Below are 22,395 nucleotides of genomic sequence, written 5' to 3' on the forward strand. Positions count from 1 at the left end.
TTTTTCGGTTATATAAATATTTGAATTTTTGCAGGGAAAGCTATCTGCTGCTAGCGAACGAATCGAAAACGAGAATGAAAATGCGCTCATCTATAATTGTACAACACGAGTTCACTCATCAATGGTTCGGAAATCTGGTCACCTGTAAGTGGTGGGACTATATATGGTTGAATGAAGGTTTTGCGCAGTATTTTCAATACTTTGCTACTGGAATGGTATAAAATACAAAAAATATAATTTTATTTCATTTTTAGTCTTGAAATATACTCATTTGTTATTGTCGGAGTAGGTTAGACCCAACTGGCTTATGGAAGAATTGTTTCTGGTTGAAGTATTTCAAGGTGCATTGGCATATGACCAGACACCTCGACATCCAATAACCGCGTCTGTGAACACTCCCGAAGAGATCGAAAACGTGTTTGACATCATATCGTATAGTAAAGCGGCGTCGGTTCTGAGAATGTTGAAGTACTTGGTGACTGAAGATCTATTTAAATCATCCCTTCAATATTATTTGAACACATTCAGGTAAATAATAATTGTATACGATTTAACTTCAACACCCACTTTCTTGATAGTAAAAATTTCGTTGCGTATTTTATTGTATAATAATATATCAATATTTAATTACATAATAATTTTTAAAATTGTTCGATTATATTTATAGTCAAAATGTAGCAGAGCCTTCAGATTTGTTTGCATCATTCGATAATGTTTTATATGAAGCCGATTATTTCCTCGGAAATGATTTGACAGTCAATGAATTCATGTCAAATTGGACGTTGCAATCAGGGTACCCGGTTCTAAATATCACGAGAAATGCAACTACAAATACATTTTTAGCGACTCAAGTAATAAAGCAAAAACCATTATATTTTTATATAATTTTAAAATAAGTTTCAATCACAGATTGTAACTCAATACGACAGTGATAATATTTTGTTTCGCTCAAACAAAACAACCCCGTAAATATATTTACGCCATAATAATGTATTTATACGTAGACAAATTTTGTATTTGTATTTATTTTTTAAATTTTGTACAGAGCCAATTTTACATTAATAAAACCGATGGAATCGTTAACAAAACGGCGGCATGGCACATTGGTCTCACGTTCACCACCAGTGCGAGCAAAAATTTCAGTTATTTTCAACCGTCCATTTGGACGAACAAAACATCGGCGTTGACCGTTATACCAGCTCCTAGATATGTAGATTGGTACATATTCAACATACAATCAATCGGTAAGTGTTAATGTGGCACGTTTAAAGCAAAAAAATAATCGATATCAAAATTATTTGCCTATTGATCAGGTTTGTACCGAATAAACTACGATTTGGACAATTGGATGGCGCTGATAAAGCAGCTGAACAACACACCCGCCGATATCCACGTGCTCAATCGCGCTCAGCTCATAGACGACGCGTTCAATTTGGCAAAATCTGGCCAACTAGACTATTCAGTTCCGTTGCACTTGTCCAAATATCTGAGGAACGAAAACAATATTACGCCGTGGTATTCGGCGATGAACGGTTTCGCGTACTTGTTAGAGCGCATGCCTCGTAGTGACGAAGGATACGCAGACTTTAAGGTACGCACGTATTTAAATTACAAACTTTGTGTGTGTAATGATAATAAATTAGTAAACGAGTATTAATGAAATAAGAAATTTTAACTTTTTGCGTTCAGTCTCACGTCAGTAGCTTGGCCGGGACCATATATAATAAGCTAGAAAATCTCGTGTCAAATAATAATACTGAGTATAAAGTGTTGAGTGCTTGGGAAACGTTTTCCAAGTGGGCGTGTAGGTTGGAAAACAAATATTGTACGGAAAAGGCACAACAATACTTCAACAAATGGCAAGCGGGAGAGAAGTCAGTAACTTTATACTAGCACTTTTACCATCCATATACCTAACTTAAACTATTGTACCGCACAGAATACCTGCCGATATCAAGGATGCGGCGTTCTGCGTCGGAGTGAAGAACAGCAACGGTTCGTTGGTCTTTAATAAAATGTTTTCGTTATACATCAACACGAAGTCATTATCGGAAAAATCTTCCGTTGAGTTCGCTCTAAGTTGTTCTACTAACAGGACACAGCTATCTGAGTACGTTGATAAAGTTTAAAATATTACATTTTGTGGGTAAATAATACTATAACTTATTATTATTTATTTTACCTATGTACAACAACTCAGTTTTGAGTTATTGTTTCACTATATTATTTAGCATGTACGCTTTTCTCAAAAACTAAAATCCTTTTACTTTTGACAACCTTGTTCAAAATACATACTATTACTGCATAATATTTTATTTTAGGTACATTAATCACATAATAGATGGTCAAATTGAGAAGAGATACTTCAAATCTGTTATATCTGTAATATCGGCGACACCGTTAGGTCTCGATGTGTTATACGAATTCCTTTCAACTAATTTGAACATAATTTTGAATGAACTACCTGATGGTAAAGGCGTCGCATCATATATTTACTCAACCCTAGCTACCAGGATGACTAACGACGATGAATTTGAAAAAGTTAGTACTGGATTTATCATTTGTTTCCATTGATACTATGAGCAAACGATAATTGCATCGCATAACATATCTTTTCTTTTCTTTTTTTTTTTTAAATATTTTAACCGTGTATTTTTTTAAATCATTATGTAATAACTTATAATGTTTACCATTTTTTATTAAAAGTAAAAAGTCTAAATCTCATAATGTCTAGGTTTTATTAAATAGACTATTTAAATGGTAATAATTTGTTTGATTGAAATTAAAAATCAAACTCAAGTGACTACCCATATTGTAGTTCTTAAAAATTATTAGTTATTCTACTAATATGTATCTAAATATAAATTTTAAATATTTTAACAACAATTTTTTGGAAGCTTCATAACATTACTTGCATAAACTAATTTTCCTTTATTTTGTTAGTATCTCAGTCATAACGATACATTAACTTGTTGACTTCACATTATGTTATTAATTTGATTGACTGAATAATTATTTTGAAAATGATCTAAGTATACATTATTTTAGCTAAACGATTTGAAAAACAATTCCACTGTGCCCGACTCTGTAAGATTGTCGTTTGAAAAATCTTATGAAAAAATCAACTATAACCTGGCGTGGTTTGATAAGTATGCTGATGGAATTAACAGATGGATATTAGAAAATCAAGAACTAGAAACACAAAGTACAGAAGCCGAAACCACATCGACAGCAGTGATGTCTACTACGTCACGAGTAACGGATAATCAAACGTCTACGACAAAATTATCTACAACTTCTCCCATGCCAGTTACTGAATATGTAATGACGACTACACACAAGCCACCCAGTGCAGCGCCGGATGTACATATAAGTTATATTATATTAATTTCATTGGTTTTAACAATTTTTATTCTGATATTTTTTAAAAAATAATCTCTCAAACATTTGATTCTATGATAACCGTCAAATTGATGACTTATTTTCTGTTTTTTTTTTTTTTTAAGCCTACACAAATGTATTACAAAGTCATGTAAAAGCGTTGATACACTACTCTTGTATATTTATTTTTTAAATAGATTATACGTTGTAAGTATATAGATAAGGTCAAATTAGTGTATATACTATATAATATAGGTATTTATTGAGCCCCAATTTAAAACGTTTAAATAAAATTATTTAGAATTTATGTTTAGTATCTAACCATTAATCATACTGAATATGATCACGTCTATGGTATTGAAGAATGGTAATATATGCGTATTATAATATTTATAAATAATACACTTAAATGTAAATAGTTATTCGAGTTGTGAATTAATAAACTTTATTTTAAGTTATTGTATACCTAATATTAATTTTAAAATTGGATAATTTATTATATCGTTTAAAATATTGTTGGATAAACACACGCGGTGGCGTATTAGCATGAAATTACATAACACGAGTAGCAGACACCCAGCCAACGCTAGAACCGAATCAACGGCTTACATAGTGAACCTTTAGTACCTTACTCATCTCAAGAATCTACACAACATTTGTGTACGGTGACATAACTAACATTAATAATAATAATAATAACTTTACCGTGCACTAGATTCGAGTTATTACAGGGCATGATTCGGATTCGATGTGTTTTTAATACAAAAACTTGCCTTCCAAAAACTCTCACGTCTCGTGAAATAAATAGATTTTGAAAGTTATTTATTTATTTTAAAGATACAGACACTACGCATATTGCATACTGTATTAGACGATATAACATTTTATTTTGAGAAGTAGTTGTAATAAACGTTTAATCAATCACAAACGCTTCAATGTTTTTAAATATATTTTTCAATTGTACCATTAAACATAAATAAAAAATTGGAATTTAATGCGACCTTAATAAAGTTTCTCTTTTGTAAAAAAAAAAAAAAAATGATTAAAATCTGAGTACTTGACGAAACTTGATTTTTTTTTTCTTTAAAGTTACACTTAAGATAAAATACTATAAACAGATAATTCCGGCAACATTAGTAACTTTTTAAATGGTTTTATATTATATATTATTCAGATAATTTAATTGAAAAATAACATTGACTCGCGAACAGAGACTATAACAATTACACATATAAATTTCACTTTTAACGAATATTTTTATTGAATAAATATTTAATATATATCAACATATAATTCTGATAGAGTTTTAATTTTTATATTATGTATTAAATCGTAACTATATCCTAATGTGTAATGTAAAAATATTTAAATATATAAAAGTTATTCGATTTGTAAGTAAAAGTATTATGGCAATATTGTATTAAATTTTGAGACCATTAAAACAAATAGAATAAACAACATAAAAAAGTAATCCATTTTTCATTTTAATCCATGAAGTTTTAAAGTTATATTATATCCATAGAATTTACACTAAAATTAAAAATTTTAAGTATTTCAAATTATGATTTTTTAAATATAATAATTATTGTCAATAAATTATTAAAAAACAATTTTAAAAGCAATGGAATTTTTACAGATTTAAGGTTAAGATTTTTATATTTTTATTATAGTCTAAAATTGTTTGAAATATATAAATTTAATTTTAAATATGTTCTTTTATCCATTGTCTAAAATATACATATGTATACATAAGATAATATGCCATTTGAAACTTATTAAATTCAGATTTTCGATAAAAAGATATGTGAACAGAAAAAATAATTTAATTATAAACACATAATATTTTGAATTCAATTTAAAATATAGAGAAATGATTTACTCACGATTTTCTATATTAAGATGGTATATGATTTTAAATTATACTACTTCATAATACCTTGTATAAAAATTGAAATATTATCTTTGGTTAATAATTTTTTAATAATTCTAAAATCAGTGATTTTTGTAAATATTGTTATTAGGGCAGAAAACTTCTAAGCTATAACATTGTATATTTATTCAGTACACTCATACAAACAACAGAGTAACAAACATGTACGTTTTATGTTGAAACAAAGTTAGTTTATAATTTTATTTTTTATATAAACGCATATCTTTTCCTTCCGGGGCATACTTTTTTAATTTTTTTTTACTTTTTGATACATAATACAACTACTTAATTAATAATTTTATAAATATTTTATTCATTGTCGTTTTCATTTCATTTAATACAATCAAAATTATTTTTAATTTTCATCATTACACGGTTATTGACCAATGACCAGACACAATATTTTCTAAGAAACGCTTAAGGATTGCCGATTAAATGAATTTTCTGTTTATTAATTCTATTCATAGATAGATTACTGCACAAAATATGATTGATAGTCATACTTGGCTGTTGTAAATTTGTAAGTAATAATTTATGACTAAATAAAATAAATTTATTACAATACAAAAAATATCTTGTTTTAAAATTGAAAATATTTATTTTGAATTTCATATTTTGAGTGTTTAAATGCATATTTGGTTAATTTTTAATGATTCATGTTCTCTGTTCGAAATATAATTGTATCAGTAAATAATAATATCAACAACTCGATAACTCGATATGAAATTAAATTACTTGAAATGAGAATTATAAGTACTATTCAGTATGGATTAGCGTCTATAGACATAATTTAATTTAATCTAACAATTCAAAATTGAATAACAAAAGTAAATAAGAGCATAATATGAAAATATTTTGGCCTAGAGTTAAATATTATGTTGTGGAGAATATATTATAATTATTGTTAATTTAATAAGCAATAATTATTATCGAAGAATTTGCATTCAGTTCTTGAGCTACAGACACGTGCGTGAAATTAAGAAATTTTTTTAAAGACATAATATATATTTAAAAACTAAAATTACTGCATGGTAAGATTACTAGTTCGGATTAATTAATTAACTAGTTTTAATGAATAGCAAATAATGTAATAATTTAAAGCAGAAAAATGCGTCGTATTTTTGTTATAAAACTTTTATCATTAAATATCATTATTTTGGAACGTCAAGTACAATTATTTGTGTTTTAATACATGGCATTTATTTTCGTTGGTTAGATTTAAATTGAAAGAACTCTCTGAATAAAACCAGGATAAACATATTAAATACATTTTATTTATGTTACAAATAGTACGATGCATAACTTTTTGCAGTTCTTAGTAAATCACTCGACAATGATGCCACTAGAGATTTGATGCGATCTAGAGTGTTTTTCTTTTTTTTTCTTTTTACATAGAAATATGTTTCGTAATCGTTATACATTGTGTGTAAACGGCGAGTACTTTGGTTTGTAAGTATATTATACGATAATATAGTTTTATCTAACATATTTGTATATTAAAATATTTATAGTATACAACAATGATTCGAGCTGGATTAAGAATAGTGCTTGGCTAGCATTTACGTACAGTTTAAGCTGTGAAATAATAAAAGTAATTGGAAAAACGTGAAAAGTGATTTTATTGCGGTGATTGGTTGTTGTGACCGCCATTGAACGGACAAGACTTTTTTTTTTTTGATAACGTCGCGAAATGCGAAAGAATTACGTATGTTTTGTCGTGTACGCGTGTGTTAAAAATAATCGATGTTTATGTAATAAACTATTTATTCGGTAGAGTCCTCTAGATGAGTGTTAACGTCGAATGTACGTTCACATGATGGTATCACAGCTCGAGTGTGCGTCCAGATAAGACCATAATTGCGATCGGGCTTCGAGTGTTGGCAGCAGAAAACGGTAACAATCCGCCGTTGTCTGTTCGACGGAATCGTCAGACGTGTCGATAACATACGTTATGTGTACTAAATCGGTAATAACGATCGTCGTACTCGTTTCCGTAGTCGTCGCGGTCCATCCGATTGCTGGATCGGCGGAGGACCATCGGACGGCTAAAGCCGAATCGGCCGAATCGCCGTCGTACCGGTTGCCGCGCGATACGCAGCCGTTAGCGTACGGCCTGCGACTGGTGCCGAAATATGACAAAGGTTCAGACATGTACACATTTGGCGGTCAGGTGGAAATTCTAATTTACGTGAATCGCATCACTCCAAATGTGACGCTGAACGCCAAGGACATGCAAATTAAGAGCGTGTCCATCACCGAGTTCAAGACCCAAAAGGATCTGGCGGTGGACTTGTACGAATTGGACAACGACGCCGAGATTCTGACGATATACGCGGAAAGTAACCTGTTGGCAGGCCGACGGTACCAGGTGAAAATAGTTTTCCAGGGACTACTGAGGACCGACATGACCGGTTTCTACAGGAGCTTGTACAAGGAGAACGGAGTAACTAAGTAAGTCGAGAAAATATGTATTTACCCTCAATTTAAATTATAGGGAGGAGTGAGATTGGAAAAGTTTAGTATCAGACACACATTAAAAAATTATTATTATTTTTTTTGTATACACTTTTGGGTGAGTACATAAATTGTAAATTAATTACAAACACAATACTATTGTATGTTAGAATTTTTTTTTATTTATGCTTTATTGTAAATCTATATTATTTTGTTAAGCAAAGGTTTTTATAGATTAATTTAAAAGAATAATGTTTACTATTTTATTAAATTCAAAATTTACTATAAATGATATATAAACACAAGTCACGGTCACTGTTCACAAAATACTTTTTTAATTTCAAGTTTCGGATATGAGAATATTATGATTATATTTACATGCATGAAAAAATAAAAAAAATATATATATATATAAATATATATTTTTATACATAAATATTTCATAACAGCTTCAATTTACAGTTAGATCACTTTTCTATAGATATAGCTCGATTTCTTTGAATTAAATTTTTGCACTACTCCGTAAAATATAGATAAAATGCCTCTGTACCTTGCGATTTTTTTTTTTTAATTTTTCTATGATGTAATATTGTTTTATTATCGCGTTTCCAGATGGATGGCTGTGACACAATTTAAGCCCACATACGCTAGGAGAGCATTCCCGTGCTACGACGAGCCTGCGTATAAAACTCCGTTCAATATATCACTAGGCAGACAAGAGTACCAGATGACATTATCCAACATGCCTCGATACTTAACTCAGAGACTGTAAGTCATCAAGTTTACTCAGAAACAAACATTAACTATCGTCCTCGTATCGTGGCGAGTTTTATTAAAATAGAAATAAGTTTCATTGTATGGTTTTCAAAATAAAATTCATGTTATATGAGATAAACATTAGAAGTAAAATTAAAAATTAAGTAGTTATATACAAGAAATAATAAATTCATAAACATCTGAAGACAATATATACATTATATCATCCCGACTCTTCGATTTATGAATCAACTCAGGAATGTAAAGTGATGTTTAAAGTATAATATTGTCTTTATTTAAAATTTACTTAAAATACAAAATTACAGTAGTAAGTTATTGGTGGGGGGGGGGGGGGGTAAGCGGTGTTGCGGTGTTATGACTTGCATTGTATACTGATATTTAAGACCGTGAGTGATGTTACGACCTACCGCTGAACATCTCAGATATTAATAACTGTCTGCCAAACTCTTGCAACGGTCTCTTTTTTATATGATCTCATCATTAAGAGTGGTAGTCGTGGTAGTGGTGGTGAATTAACTGTTTTGGCAGATTTTGGGATCTCTTATTATAATTTAGTATTTGGGTCAATTCGTATCCTTATCTGTTTCAACTTTCACGAAAAGAGACGTGTGCCAATACTTGAATAGTTTAGTTAAAACAGTACAATGTTCACTATGCACTTTCGCCCTGACCTCAACACGCTTGTGTAATTACATCATTTTCACCACACCGGTATCGGAATAAAAAAAAAAAATAAATAATACATTTTTATGGATTACGGTTTATTTACGTCATATATTGTGTATTACTTAAGTTTAAAAATAATGGTTTTATTTAAATATAACTCAAATTAAGTTGAACTGTCAAAATAGAAAAATTCACGTGAAGAAATGCATTCATGTGGTATGGTAATAATTAATTAATTGAATATACCATATTTTATTTATCGTAGCGAATACTATGGATGGTGGGCGGATCATTTTGAAACGACACCACCGATACCCACGTATTTAGTGGGAGCACTTGTTGGGAATTTGAAAAAATCAAGTGCAATAGAAGGAAGCTTAATCGATGTATATACGTGCAACGATTATTTGAATCAAGTTCTGTACGTTACGGAAGAAACGCCGATGTTGTTTAGCGTCATGGAGAACTACACCGATAGTCAAAACGAATTAAAAAAAATAGATTTCATGTCGATACCTGATTTTGACGGGGATGGAATGGAAAACTGGGGTATAAACGCTTATCGGTATGTAAACGCGATATTGAGTTTGGTTTTATTTAATATTATAGTATTATTTATTTTTCGGTTGCGTTTGTGCGTATATGGCGTGTGTGTCTTAACTTTGCATCATCGACAGAGAGAAATACATGTTGTTCGACGACGATTCAAAAATGAAATTCAAAGAGCAGTCGGTAATGGTAATCCAAAAACTTAACAGTCACCAGTGGTTCGGAAATATGGTGACCTGTGCTTGGTGGGATTACCTATGGTTGAACGAGGGGTTCGCTCGGTATTTTCAGTATTACGCGACGGAAATGGTGAGTCCGGTTACAATGGTTTTTAGAACTATGCCCGTACATGGTCTGTATTTATTGTGTCATTTTTTAGGTGAAACCAGACTGGCGGTTGGATGAACTTTTTGTCGTAGAGCAGCATCAGACTGCTATGGAATTCGACCAGACTCCGAGACATCCAATTACTACGTCTGTCAAGACTTCCTCCGATATCCAAAATATATTTGAAAAAGTGGTTTCCAACAAGGCTGCGGCTATTTTAAGGATGTTGAAATACATAGTAACTGATTCAAATTTCCAAGAACCCCTATTGTTGTATTTGCAAAACTTTAAGTACGTCATATCTTACAACTAGTTCAGTAACTAAGCGAAGTAAAATATTTTTCTTTGCCATTCTTCAAATTGTCCCGTTTAGATATGGTGCAGTAACTCCAAGTAATTTGTGGGCGGTTTATGAAAACTATTACTTTGAAATTGAATATAAGTTGTCGGAAAATGTGCCATTCACCAATTTCATTGAATCGTGGACAAATCAACCAGGTTATCCTGTGGTAAACGTCATTAGAAATCAAAGCACGTATACAATTACTCATGTAAATATTTTACTAAATATTGTTAATAAAATTATATCAAATACCAAAAATAGTTCATGAATTATTTTATTTTTTAGAAACCATTTTCGGTTTGGCCGACTGACAATAATACTTCCAGCTGGTACATTGGTCTTACTTACACTAATAATTTGGCGAGAAATTTTAACAATTTTAGATCGGTTAGATGGCTAAAACCTTACACGTCCGTAATGTATTTGCACGATACAAGCCTTTGTACTTGGGTGATTTTCAATTTGCAATGGACTGGTATTGTTTGCTTTAAATGTTTATATAGATTTCTGTTTATAGAATATGTTTTTTATCGTAGGATTCTATAGGGTTAACTACGACCTCAATAATTGGCAACAACTAATAATACAGTTGAACGAATCATATAGCGATATACACGTTCTGAATCGAGTGCAACTAATCGATGACTCGTTCAATCTCGCTAGAGCAGGAATGTTGAGTTATTCAGTGCCTTTGAACCTGTCAACTTATCTGATGAAGGAAAACGACGAAATACCTTGGTACACAGCCATCGAGTGTTTGTCTTACGTGGTCGAACGAATGCGTCGTAGTGCCGAGGGTTACGATTACATAAAGGTACGCAAGGAAATTTACATAATTTCCCATAAGAAATTATACAACGTGTCCTCAAAGTGTTGATGAAGTAATGTTTATACTCCACTTCCAATAATTATTATTAAATCGTTATATGTTTACACACAGTAAGTAGATATGACCAATGTAACGAAAAAATGAGTTAGTCACATAATTTAATGGTTAAGATACGTACACGTACTGCATTTTAAGAAAAGAAAAAAATAGTAGTAAATCATTATTTTTTCCAATAAATATATGTTTTATTCTATAGTATTATTTGATAGTTATGACGTGTTTAATACGTTACGTTTGTTCAGAATAATACGCATAGTTTTTTTTTCAATTTATCTACTACAATACTATGTTAGCTATAAGTAATTCGATACATTGGGAGTATCTACGTGAAATAGAAGACAAAACATTTTATTTAGCATTTTTGGATTAAATTTGTTTTTTTATTTTTTTGCGTATCAACGCAGAATTGAAATATTTAGTAGATTTAGGTATTTTTAAAATAATTTTTGTTTATATGTCATATAATGTGTACGTATATTAAGATTACTCGGTTGGTTTTAACTTAAATAGTGTTTAGATTTTACTTTTTAATTTACTTCCTTATAATTTATAAAAGTGGATTAACTTTAACTTGTAATAAATATACATCATATTCACTTCAATAATAAAAATACAAATTGTACAAATTAAATTTTTTATTTTTAAGTTTTTAAAATAAATTTTAGTGTTTGTTTTAGGATACTTTTCTTTTTTTTTAAATTTGTTTAGTTTTTTCGATTTTTATATTAAGTATTTTTATAACTTTTTAATCATAAATCTAGTCATAATCAATAATGTCAAAAAGGCGTAAATATGAAATAACGTATTTTTAGTTCTTATTAGTTAGATAAATGTTAATACATTCTGTTCTCTGCATTGTGTATTATTAAGAATAAACAGTATTGTAGCCTGTGAATAATATGGTTTTACAGTCATACGTTCGAAAATTGGCCGAATTTATTTACAAAAAAACTGAAACTTTGGTTGTCCAGTATAAAAACGATGATCACACGACCATAACCAGTTGGAATAAGTTTTCTGTGTGGGCTTGCTACTTAGATGGCGAATATTGTACGAATAACGCAATAGCCAATTTCCAAAAATGGACGGAGAAAAAAAGGTAACGTTCAAATGTAGACATGGTATGAAAATATTATGTTTGCTCGCTACTTGCTTTAATTTAATTTTATGGTATTTTTATTATTTTACTTTTAATTTTTTTATCAGAATATCGCCTGATATGAAAGACGCTGCATTGTGTACAGGAATTAAACTAAGTAATAATACTGATACGTGGCAAGGTGTGCTCAATGTTTACATGACCACTAAATCGGCTTCAGAAAAAAACTCAGCTCAGGCAGCACTGGCTTGTTCAAAAGATAAATTAATATTATATAAGTACGTAAAACAAATTTACATATTCGAGAATGCCAAAAAAAGTATATATCTAATCGTCGTAAAAAAAACTAACGTTTTCAAATATACAATATTTTATAGGTATACGTGAATATAATTTCAACAAAATATTAATTTATGAACAGTATTTTTGAAAATACTATATTTTTGATCAAAAAATACTTCCAAAGTAATCGGAATTGGCACTTCTGTTATATATATATATATATTTTTTTTTTTAGTAACCATTTTAAAATAATATATTTTTATTTGTTTTTATTATCTATCTTGTGTTGTGTACCTCGTTTCGTTCAAACGAAAGCTATAATTTGATTTCTTTTTTATTTTAGGTACTTGGAATTTTTATTTGATTTTAATACTGTTGGTCCAGTACGTCTGCAAGATTTCAAAGACATATGCGATGCGATGTCTTTGACACCCCAAGGGATCGAAGCGTTAACAAATTTCTTAATGAACAACCTAGAACGAATTCTAAGACAGATACCTACCGGAGAGAGTATCGTTACGTATATGTATAGGATTTTAGCTTCCAAAGTAGCTCTTGATATTGAAATAGCTAAGGTGAAGTCCAAATTAAATTTCGATAATAATCAACAAATATCGAGTTGTTAAAATATATTTATTTTGAGCATATGATCACCGAACTCCTTATTAACTGAATATTTTAATAAACTAAACATATAACAATACGTAGTTGATACATATTTGGGTACTAGGAAATTAGATCTATGATGCTTATGATATTATTTTTTGTATTCTTAGAAATCTTCCTTCAGATAAAAATTTTAGGAAAACAAAAAAAAAAACAGTTAAAATAATATTGTTTGTAGAAAGTATATAAAACGAATAATATGATGTATTAATGCTATTATATTTTTAATGGTTGTTTTTTCAGTTGACAAACCTGAAGAACGCGGCAGGATTACCGCCGAGAATAAAAGCTTCCTTTGAGGAATCGTACGTACAAGTAGAACAAAATCTATTGTGGTATAACAGTTACCATACTACGATTAACCAGTGGACAGGAGCACCCATAGAACTAATGACAACTAAATCACCGGACGTAACAGTAACTTCATCAGATTCGACTGTGTCGTCGTCTGATACGACTGTGTCGTCGTCTGATACGACTGTGTCGTCTTCTGATACGACTGTGTCGTCGTTAGATACGACTGTGTCGTCGTTAGATACGACTATGTCGTCGGAAACGACTGAATCAACGAATGCGACTATTTCAATGAATACGACTGAGTCGATGAACACGACTATTTTAATGAATACGACTGTGTCGACAGTGACCGAACCGACAAAACAAGCGCCGATGGTTTCGGAATTTGATTTTGACAACCCGACGCCGCCAGCTATAATTTCCAAGTGTCCCCCTAAATCTGGTAAATCATCGTGTCGGAGTAGCTTAGTTTTTGTCATTATCGCTGTCAGCGCGGCGATGGTCGTTTTGTAAATATTGCAAAAGTATAAAATTGTATACTTTAATGTTTTTGAATTAAAAAATTAAAATATATTTGCGTTTGGCACTTGCAGACAAGTGGACGTTATTGAAATAATAAAATTTGTATTTAATTTTTTTCTTTTTTTTTTCATAACCGTTATAATAAATAAGGTATCTTTATTAGGTATCTTACCAACGTCATATAAATCAATCGTTCCAAAAATATTACCTAAACTGATTGTACTTACACCTATGTATTGAGAATAACTGTAAGTTAAAACAAGTAGAAAAACCGGGGGAACATTTTCAAAAATCCATTTTGTAGTCATGAAACGTCATTTCAAATATAGACATGTAAGTAGTTGTTTGATTTATCTACTGAAAAAATCCTTGATAAATAATTGTAAATTCTTATAAATATGTGTTAAGTTCGTACACCATAGTGAAACCTTAACATAATTTAGTGACTTAATTCTACTTGTAAATTATCTATGTTCATTTCAATTTTTGTTATTTTAATTTTAAATTATAATTTGCATAGTCTTAATTCTATTTATTTTGTTGATTATATTAATTTCAACATTGCCTTTGGATTACATAGTTAGTCTTGATAATTCCCAAGTTAGTAATCAAATTCCGTAACTCCATAAATACTTTCAACCTTGTCTGATTTGCTTAAGTAATTGTTATTAATAACTATTCTTTTACAAGATGACATTGTTATTGTTGAAGAAAATTATGTTCTATATTGTATAGAATTTTAGAATATGTTAACACTAACTATATATTATATTTTAAGCTTTGATTACATGTAGTTTATTCATTATACCTATAGATATAGGAGGTACTACAATAATATTCTAAAATTTTAATTAATAAATAAAAGGTATTTTTTTAAAACTATAAAATTTGATTTATTGTACTCAAACTAATTTTCAACTGTCGCAATAGTTTCCGATTTACGAACAAATAGTGTACATTTCATAATGTATATAATATATAGCCAGAACGGAGTAGAAAAAATTTAGTCTATTATAATTATAGGTACCTATTAATATTTATTTATTTAGTTTTAGAACACACATTCAAAATCAATATTAGATTAGATAATAAAAAAAAAAAAAGTGTAATTTAGAATATGAAGAATACGTAAATAGTTTTTATTAGAAAAGAAAAACAATTTTTATAATTAAGTGCTTACTGATAAACAAAACGCACACGTTAAAAAAAAATAATGAGCAAATTCGTCAAAATATTTTATGAAATAACCACAGATTTGCTTATTATTTAACTTTTGTGTACCTACCTGTATAATTAAAATAGGTATATCAATTTCTTTTTTGATAACCACGTGCTGCATATTATTATTTTGTTTTTGTATTAATTAAAAGTAAGTGTAACTATAAGGTAAAAATATAATGTTATTATTATAAAAATTAAATATAAAATAGATATGTAGTAATTTGATAAATACTAATTAAAAAATAATGAGTAAATAAAATTGAAATATCGGTTAATCAAACAAAAAAATTACTATAAATACAATAGCCAAAGTAATTTTAAATAAATCTCACCTATAAATTATATGTTCGTGTGATACATTAATATATAGTGTCATTACGCATTATTGTTTCATATTAAATTATCAGTATTGTCACATAACTATCAACACAATAGGTAATATTATGCAAGCGTATAGCAAAAATATTAAAATAATTAGGTTATTAGGTACTTGTACATAAACATTTATTATACTATTGTAATATAAAAATGTTTCAAATTAAAATAGACTTCTTACTAGAAATTATGTATTATGCGATAAATACATGACACATTAATACACGACTAGTTTTAAAAATCGATATCATAATCAGAGTACAAGAATTATTTTAGAGCCGTAGTAACTTACCGGTACTAATAATAATATTATAATGTAATATGCTTATAATAGGTATATCTTATTTTTTTATCAAGTATGATTTTGAGGGCATACAAAGCAGAAAATCACGAAATCAATGTAGAATAAGTTATTGGCAGATTTGAGTGCTAATAACGAAGAGCATCATACTATCATACAGCGTTTAAAATCTTAAACTTCTTTCATCTCGACCGGAATCTAAAACTAGATAAAATGTAAATAGTTCATCATAACGTGTACACAATGTATGAGGTCAGGTTATCGTACCGAACCTATACGGAATTGTATGCGATTTGCAAATCATTATCACAGGCGAGGTATGAATATTATGAGATATTTCTTGGAAAATCATTTCAGTTGGATATCTAACGTGTTCTAAGAAACACGACCAAATTAGGAACGAAAATAATGGTGTCGTCAAATTCGAGTACGAAAAAAAAATAATAAACAAAAAACACTATTGTATTATAGTTTTTTTTCTTTCATTTTGTTCTTTGCATTATAAAGCTTTGACGTTAGTAGTTAGTACCATTATCCCTTTTTATCCATCATATTATAATTGAACGTAATAAATATAAGTGTATGTATACTGTTCGTACAACATAATGTCAAATTTACCTATCACTGAACTACAAGAACTGAGCGTGCTCTATGGTTTAATAATAATACTATTCTATACAAGTATATAACCGACATACTATAATAGTATAACGTGTTTAACTCTGCTAATGTATGTTATTATATAACATTTAATTGACTTACTATTATTATTATCAAAAGTAAAAACGATAAAGTTATCTGTGGTTTTTAATAATTGGTTCTCTTCTATGTGTTCGCTTAAGATCGAGTTATACCTACCTACCTATTAGTATTTCAATAGGTACCCAAACAAACAATTGAAACGCAGTTGTGATGCAATTTAATATAAAAATAACTATTATAATATCTACTGCGTGAACTTAAGATTAATTTACGCATTATGCGTTATACGACATTGCTTGGTCAGAGAGAGAGAGAGAGAGAGAGAGAAAGAGAGACACGTCAAATTATCGAGTTTAGTAATAGTCCTATTACGGGGTTCATCTAAAAAAAAATACACGTACGGTGTGAATATAATATAATCTATTATAATATACTATGTGAAACATATTTACATAGGATTCAAACAAATATTAGTTATTGTGCAAATGGTGAACAATTTTATAATTTTAATTATGCATAATGACAGAGGTGCTAGATTTGAAAATGCAATGAGTAGTTCACTGTTTTATAAACATATGTTGACTGCCCCAAGGAAAAAGGTCGTAACTCGTTTTTTCTAACTTTTCAGTATGATTAAAATACGCATTGCAATACATATTCTTATTTTATTTTTAAACGTAAATTTCCCAAAATAACATCATTGATAGAATTAAGGTTTCCGTAATTATTATAATAATCAGTTTTTTAAAAAAATTATGACTTCAGGGTTTTTTAAGACATACTACTTATAAAAAAAAAAAGGTAGTATCTATACTTACGGACCTTTTTCGTGAATGACTAGCAAAACATTGTATAGTTTTATTTAAATCTTAAGATACTTTCAAATTTATTTTTTATATAATTACTAAAATATAATTATTTTTTGTTGTGTATGTTATTAAATTTGAAGATGAAAAATAACTAGACAAAAATTTTTAAAAAATAATTTATTATTGAAAATTATGTGTTTTATATAAAAAATGTATTTTTCCGCACTCTGGAATTAATGAGTTGGTTTGCAACCATATCTAAAATCATTTCTTCATCGCGGTGAACATGAAGATCGGAAATATCATTAAACCGTATTTGACTCACTGTACACCTTATGTATGTCTTAAGCCTACAATGAGCAAAAAAACAATTTTTCAGATTTACCTACATCATGAAATTGATATACTTCACGTCATGTATAATATTTTATTTAACTCCAGTAACATTTGACGAAGTGCATCATCGTTTTTCATTGACTTCAAGCCATCATTAACATTTTTAAGTAGCGCCTTTCTTGATTTTGTTACATTAAAAACACATATTTGTGTAATTGCAATGTACGTATCACCATCAAAGTCAGATTCATAAAATTTAATTATATCTTTGTGTGAAGTTTTTTTCCCAATGATGAGTCCTTCAAACATTCGATAATGTTTTATCGAAACCTTCTACCTAATAAAGCTAATGTTACATCAATAATTTCATAGAATAATATTTTTATTTTTCCTTAATATAAAAAAATATATACAAGTATGAGGTTCACTTATTCCTTCAGTAAATCGTTTTGGTAAATATTGGATTCTAGTTTCATTTTTTCTGTGACAATAATTATTATGATAGTAGTAAAACACGTATTTATGTACTTTGAATTGAATGAACGAAAAAATTAAAAAGAAATCGATTTAAACATCCGTTGGTTACGATAAACTTTTTCATTAAAATAAAAACCCGGGAGCGTCTAAACATCTTTTCAATATTCACGTAAATGTAATAAACGCGACTACGAACAATATCAGTAGTACAATGGTGATTGTTATAAATGTTATAATATTATTAGGTATTCACCCATTAACTTTTTTTCTCTTTGAATATAAACTTGTATATACTACTTAAACAATTATTCAATTCGATGTTCGATGTGATATATCAAATAAATATGATGACTTTCCCAAAGCTTTAGAACGTAATGCAATTATTTTGGCTCGTTGTTTTGTACGAACGCCCAATATGGAATTTTGTTTGATCATCTGCTTCACGTTCATATATCGAGTATTACCCACGCACTTATTGTCGTTATGACTGATTTTGATAAAAATCCCGTTTATCTTGTACATAATATTATAATTATACTGTTTACCGTCGTCGTTTTGGTTTATTAGCACACCATTATACACTCCCAATACCATTTCGCATACAATCCATTAGCAGCACTGAAAGTGTTACTTAAAAATTATTAATTTGTTTAGAATCTCATGCAGTCATGCTACTCAAGTGATCTTTTAACTGAACCTCATACCTCTAATCGTCGAGCGTAAACCGTGAGACAACACCACATATCAATGGCATTAAAACAAATTTAAAAATATAACATTTTTAGGAATCTGATTCAGTAATATAATATACACTTAGATAGTCTTAGAGTGGAACAATAGATAAGTGCTCAGTAAAGTACATATACGGGCCAATTGAGTCATTGAATGTTTTTTCATTGCATTTATTAATATTATAATTAATTACGATTTGACGTGACACTCCATTTCAAGGATATAAGATTAACTCGGTTTTATTTGTCTGCACAATGCCCAGAGATGATCGAGCTATTGTCGAGATTCACTTTATTACGAGTCAATAACGCAATGATGTCGGAAAACGTATCGGTACTGCTGTTTTTCGTCTTGTTTGCGAGCGTTTTAGGTTCTGATGGACGTTCCTCCACGGAAGTCAACGAACCGGACGAAATGGTCGTTTACCGACTACCAGGAAATACGATCCCGGTCTCGTACAATTTGAATATTATGCCGGACTACAATTACTTTACAAACACCGTTGACTTTAACGGGGAGGTAGAGATTTTGATCGACGTAATATCAAAAACTTCAACGATAACATTGAATTGCAATGATATCCTGATTTACGTGGTGTATGTACACGAAAAAAAAACCAAAGACAACATTGATGTATTAGAAGTCAAAAATGATAGCCAAAATGAGCAGTGCAACATTTTGTTGAGAACACAACTAAAGGTTGGAATTCGATACGTGGTAAACATCGAATACCATGTGAACATTCGAGTAAACAACATGGAAGGATTTTATAAAAGTACATACAACAATAAGGACAATCATAAACAGTAAGTGGGTTATTGTTATTAAATAATAATTATCATTACACTTATGACAGATATTGACTCGTTTAGTCGTGTTTTAAAAATTACCATTATAGGATCGCAAACTTATTTTTGCTTTATTATTATTTTGAGCTGGTTTATAATATTAAAAATAATATTAAATTGATAGATATAAACATGCATACCTACATATTATATTCAACGATTGTGTTATCTCAGAACAATCTATTTTTATTTTTTTAGTTCAATCTAACCCAGAAGTCCGAATTCACATTGTGTATAATAATATTAGCATATCGTTTGTCGTGTTTCAATAAGGAATCACTTCGTATACATACACGTTATTATAATCATTTTATTTTCGAAAACTTTGTTATGTTTATTGTAGATGGTTGCTCCTGACATATTTCGAACCAACTGGAGCAAGGAGTATATTTCCGTGTTACGACGAACCGTCGTACAAAACGCCGTTCAACATAACGCTGACTAGGCCAAAAAACCAATCTTCGCGAGCCAACATGCCGATTTACACCAGTTATTACGAGTGAGTATACTAATACCTATTGTCTACCCTTATTGCAATAATAATAAAATTGTGATTGGATCAAAATTGTTTTTGTGCAAAATGTATTGCATCCCAAAATCCGTTGATCAATCAATTGTCAATCAATAATTGAATCCTAAAAATATATTTTAACTTACCATGCAAATAGTCATTGTACCTACTAATTGAGTCTGACAAAAAATATTCTTTTTTTTTTTTTTTTTTACCATCTCTGCGCTAAACCCTATATTATGGTTTTCTATACTAATTTGTGTTGTAATATGACCTTTTTCTTCCCACCATTAAATATTTTTTTTCCATAGAAAATAGTAGAAATTTTGCTATGCAGTGATCAAAAAATTTACTGTCAAAATTAAATTTATATAAATGAAAGTAACAATACATTTAGTTTGATATATCAAATATCTAATAAGTAATAAGTGAGTTGTATTCCGTTCTGTTTTATAAAACAATTGATCGATCGATAAAATGTTCAAAGATGATAAAAATATAATAAAAATAGTAATTTCGTTTAAAATAATCATAATGAACAATTAGTTTCATTCAAATACAGGCAATGGCTATTAGTAGATAGTAATATTGAACATTAAATACCTAGTAAAAATATAGGTCGAAAATCCTATAATACCTATAGCTTTACTAAGATTTTATTTTAAATATAACCTAGGTTATTAATCAATAATCATTGAATTATATGTATTCATGAGTAAAATACAAATATTAGCTAAAATAATTGTAAAAAATAATTGAATAATAAAATTAATAAAAAAACTAACTGTAACATTATTATTGTAAAAACAAAAATTATACATATTTTTATGGACTTGCAACAATTTTAATGTCATGATACAATAACATTATATCGGTTGTTTTAATTTTACCATAAAATGGAATCTATGAAATTCTCATAAAGGAGTAGGACCCAATTTAGATTCAATTTCTACAGCACTTATATAGATGCCTATTTTTGAGACGCAAGTACATATTATATGATTCAATATCCAAATCTCAAAAACCTGACGAATGATCCGTATTAAATTGTTATATTACACGAAAAAAGCTGATCATGTGAGCACAAAAAATGATTTCAGTAAATCCGTGCAAGACATGCGTGACATTTTTGTCGAGACACCGCCAATTTCCACTCACATGGTCGTGTTCGTCATCAGCGGATTTGATCCAACGACAACTGGCAGCGTAGCCAGTCGTAGCCCCGTATACGTGTTCTCGGACTTTGACCGCTTGGATCAGTTACAATATGTCTCCGGCGAGGCGCCAAAGCTGCTGGCGGCCATGGAGAGTTTCACGGAAGTGCCGTACGAGCTACCCAAACTGGACTTGTTCGCTATACCAGATTTCAAGTCGGACTCCATGGGCAACTGGGGTCTGAACACATTTCGGTAACTACCAACTTTTGACCATATTATATACAGTATTAGTAGTATGTTTTAGTCGGTTCTGTATCCCCCGCAAATCCAGGAGATCCAGGTACCCCGCCCTCCCTATCGTGCGCGTGCCATGTCTCGCCATGCCTATCGCTGCCATGCCCCTCCATGCCGTTCCCGGCCTTACCCCTCCCCTCCATGCTATGAACGGCCATGCCCCCTCCCATCCATTCCTATCCAGTACATGCCCCCCCCCCCTGTTAAGTTATCAATATACTCCATACGATGTAAACAAAACTATTAACCCTCTATCATCGCAAATTTAGGGTATAAATAAAGTAGAGTGGTGTGTAATATCTTCAGTAGTAATACATTCCCTGCAACGAGTCATTGTTTCTATAGGTACTAAAATCATTTTTACGTTTCAAAATAATATTTCAAGTGCTTTCAATATGCTGGTTCAATCACGGATAATGAGCAATACGTAACTGAACGAAGCAGCTACCA

General features: G+C 29.9%; 2 protein-coding genes across 2 annotated transcripts in view; both read left to right on the top strand.

Moving 5' to 3' along the window:
- LOC112593279 overlaps positions 1–14,597 on the top strand; it is a 31,890-nt gene extending 17,293 nt beyond the window's left edge. Inside the window, 21 exon segments of the mRNA XM_025337641.1 lie at positions 35–215; positions 290–528; positions 668–851; positions 1,046–1,244; positions 1,314–1,591; positions 1,690–1,874; positions 1,940–2,110; positions 2,322–2,541; positions 3,049–3,432; positions 7,209–7,762; positions 8,378–8,533; positions 9,474–9,773; positions 9,886–10,066; positions 10,137–10,375; positions 10,458–10,635; positions 10,713–10,902; positions 10,964–11,241; positions 12,228–12,415; positions 12,523–12,693; positions 13,041–13,272; positions 13,607–14,597. Coding sequence (XP_025193426.1) covers positions 35–215; positions 290–528; positions 668–851; positions 1,046–1,244; positions 1,314–1,591; positions 1,690–1,874; positions 1,940–2,110; positions 2,322–2,541; positions 3,049–3,432; positions 7,209–7,762; positions 8,378–8,533; positions 9,474–9,773; positions 9,886–10,066; positions 10,137–10,375; positions 10,458–10,635; positions 10,713–10,902; positions 10,964–11,241; positions 12,228–12,415; positions 12,523–12,693; positions 13,041–13,272; positions 13,607–14,173 — 5,275 coding nt within the window. The 3' untranslated portion in view covers positions 14,174–14,597.
- Positions 14,598–19,414: 4,817 nt separating this feature from the next.
- Positions 19,415–22,123, top strand: LOC112593282 (endoplasmic reticulum aminopeptidase 1-like). Its single transcript, XM_025337646.1, has 3 exons — positions 19,415–19,941; positions 20,327–20,482; positions 21,595–22,123. The coding sequence occupies exons 1-3, from the start codon at positions 19,448–19,450 to the stop codon at positions 21,905–21,907; spliced, it is 963 nt and encodes a 320-aa protein (XP_025193431.1). The 5' UTR covers positions 19,415–19,447; the 3' UTR covers positions 21,908–22,123.
- Positions 22,124–22,395: the final 272 nt, after the last annotated feature.

The sequence above is a fragment of the Melanaphis sacchari genome, unplaced genomic scaffold (genome assembly GCF_002803265.2).
Source record: "Melanaphis sacchari strain LSU unplaced genomic scaffold, SCAv2.0 Contig1_pilon_pilon, whole genome shotgun sequence".
Lineage (NCBI taxonomy): Eukaryota > Metazoa > Arthropoda > Insecta > Hemiptera > Aphididae > Melanaphis > Melanaphis sacchari.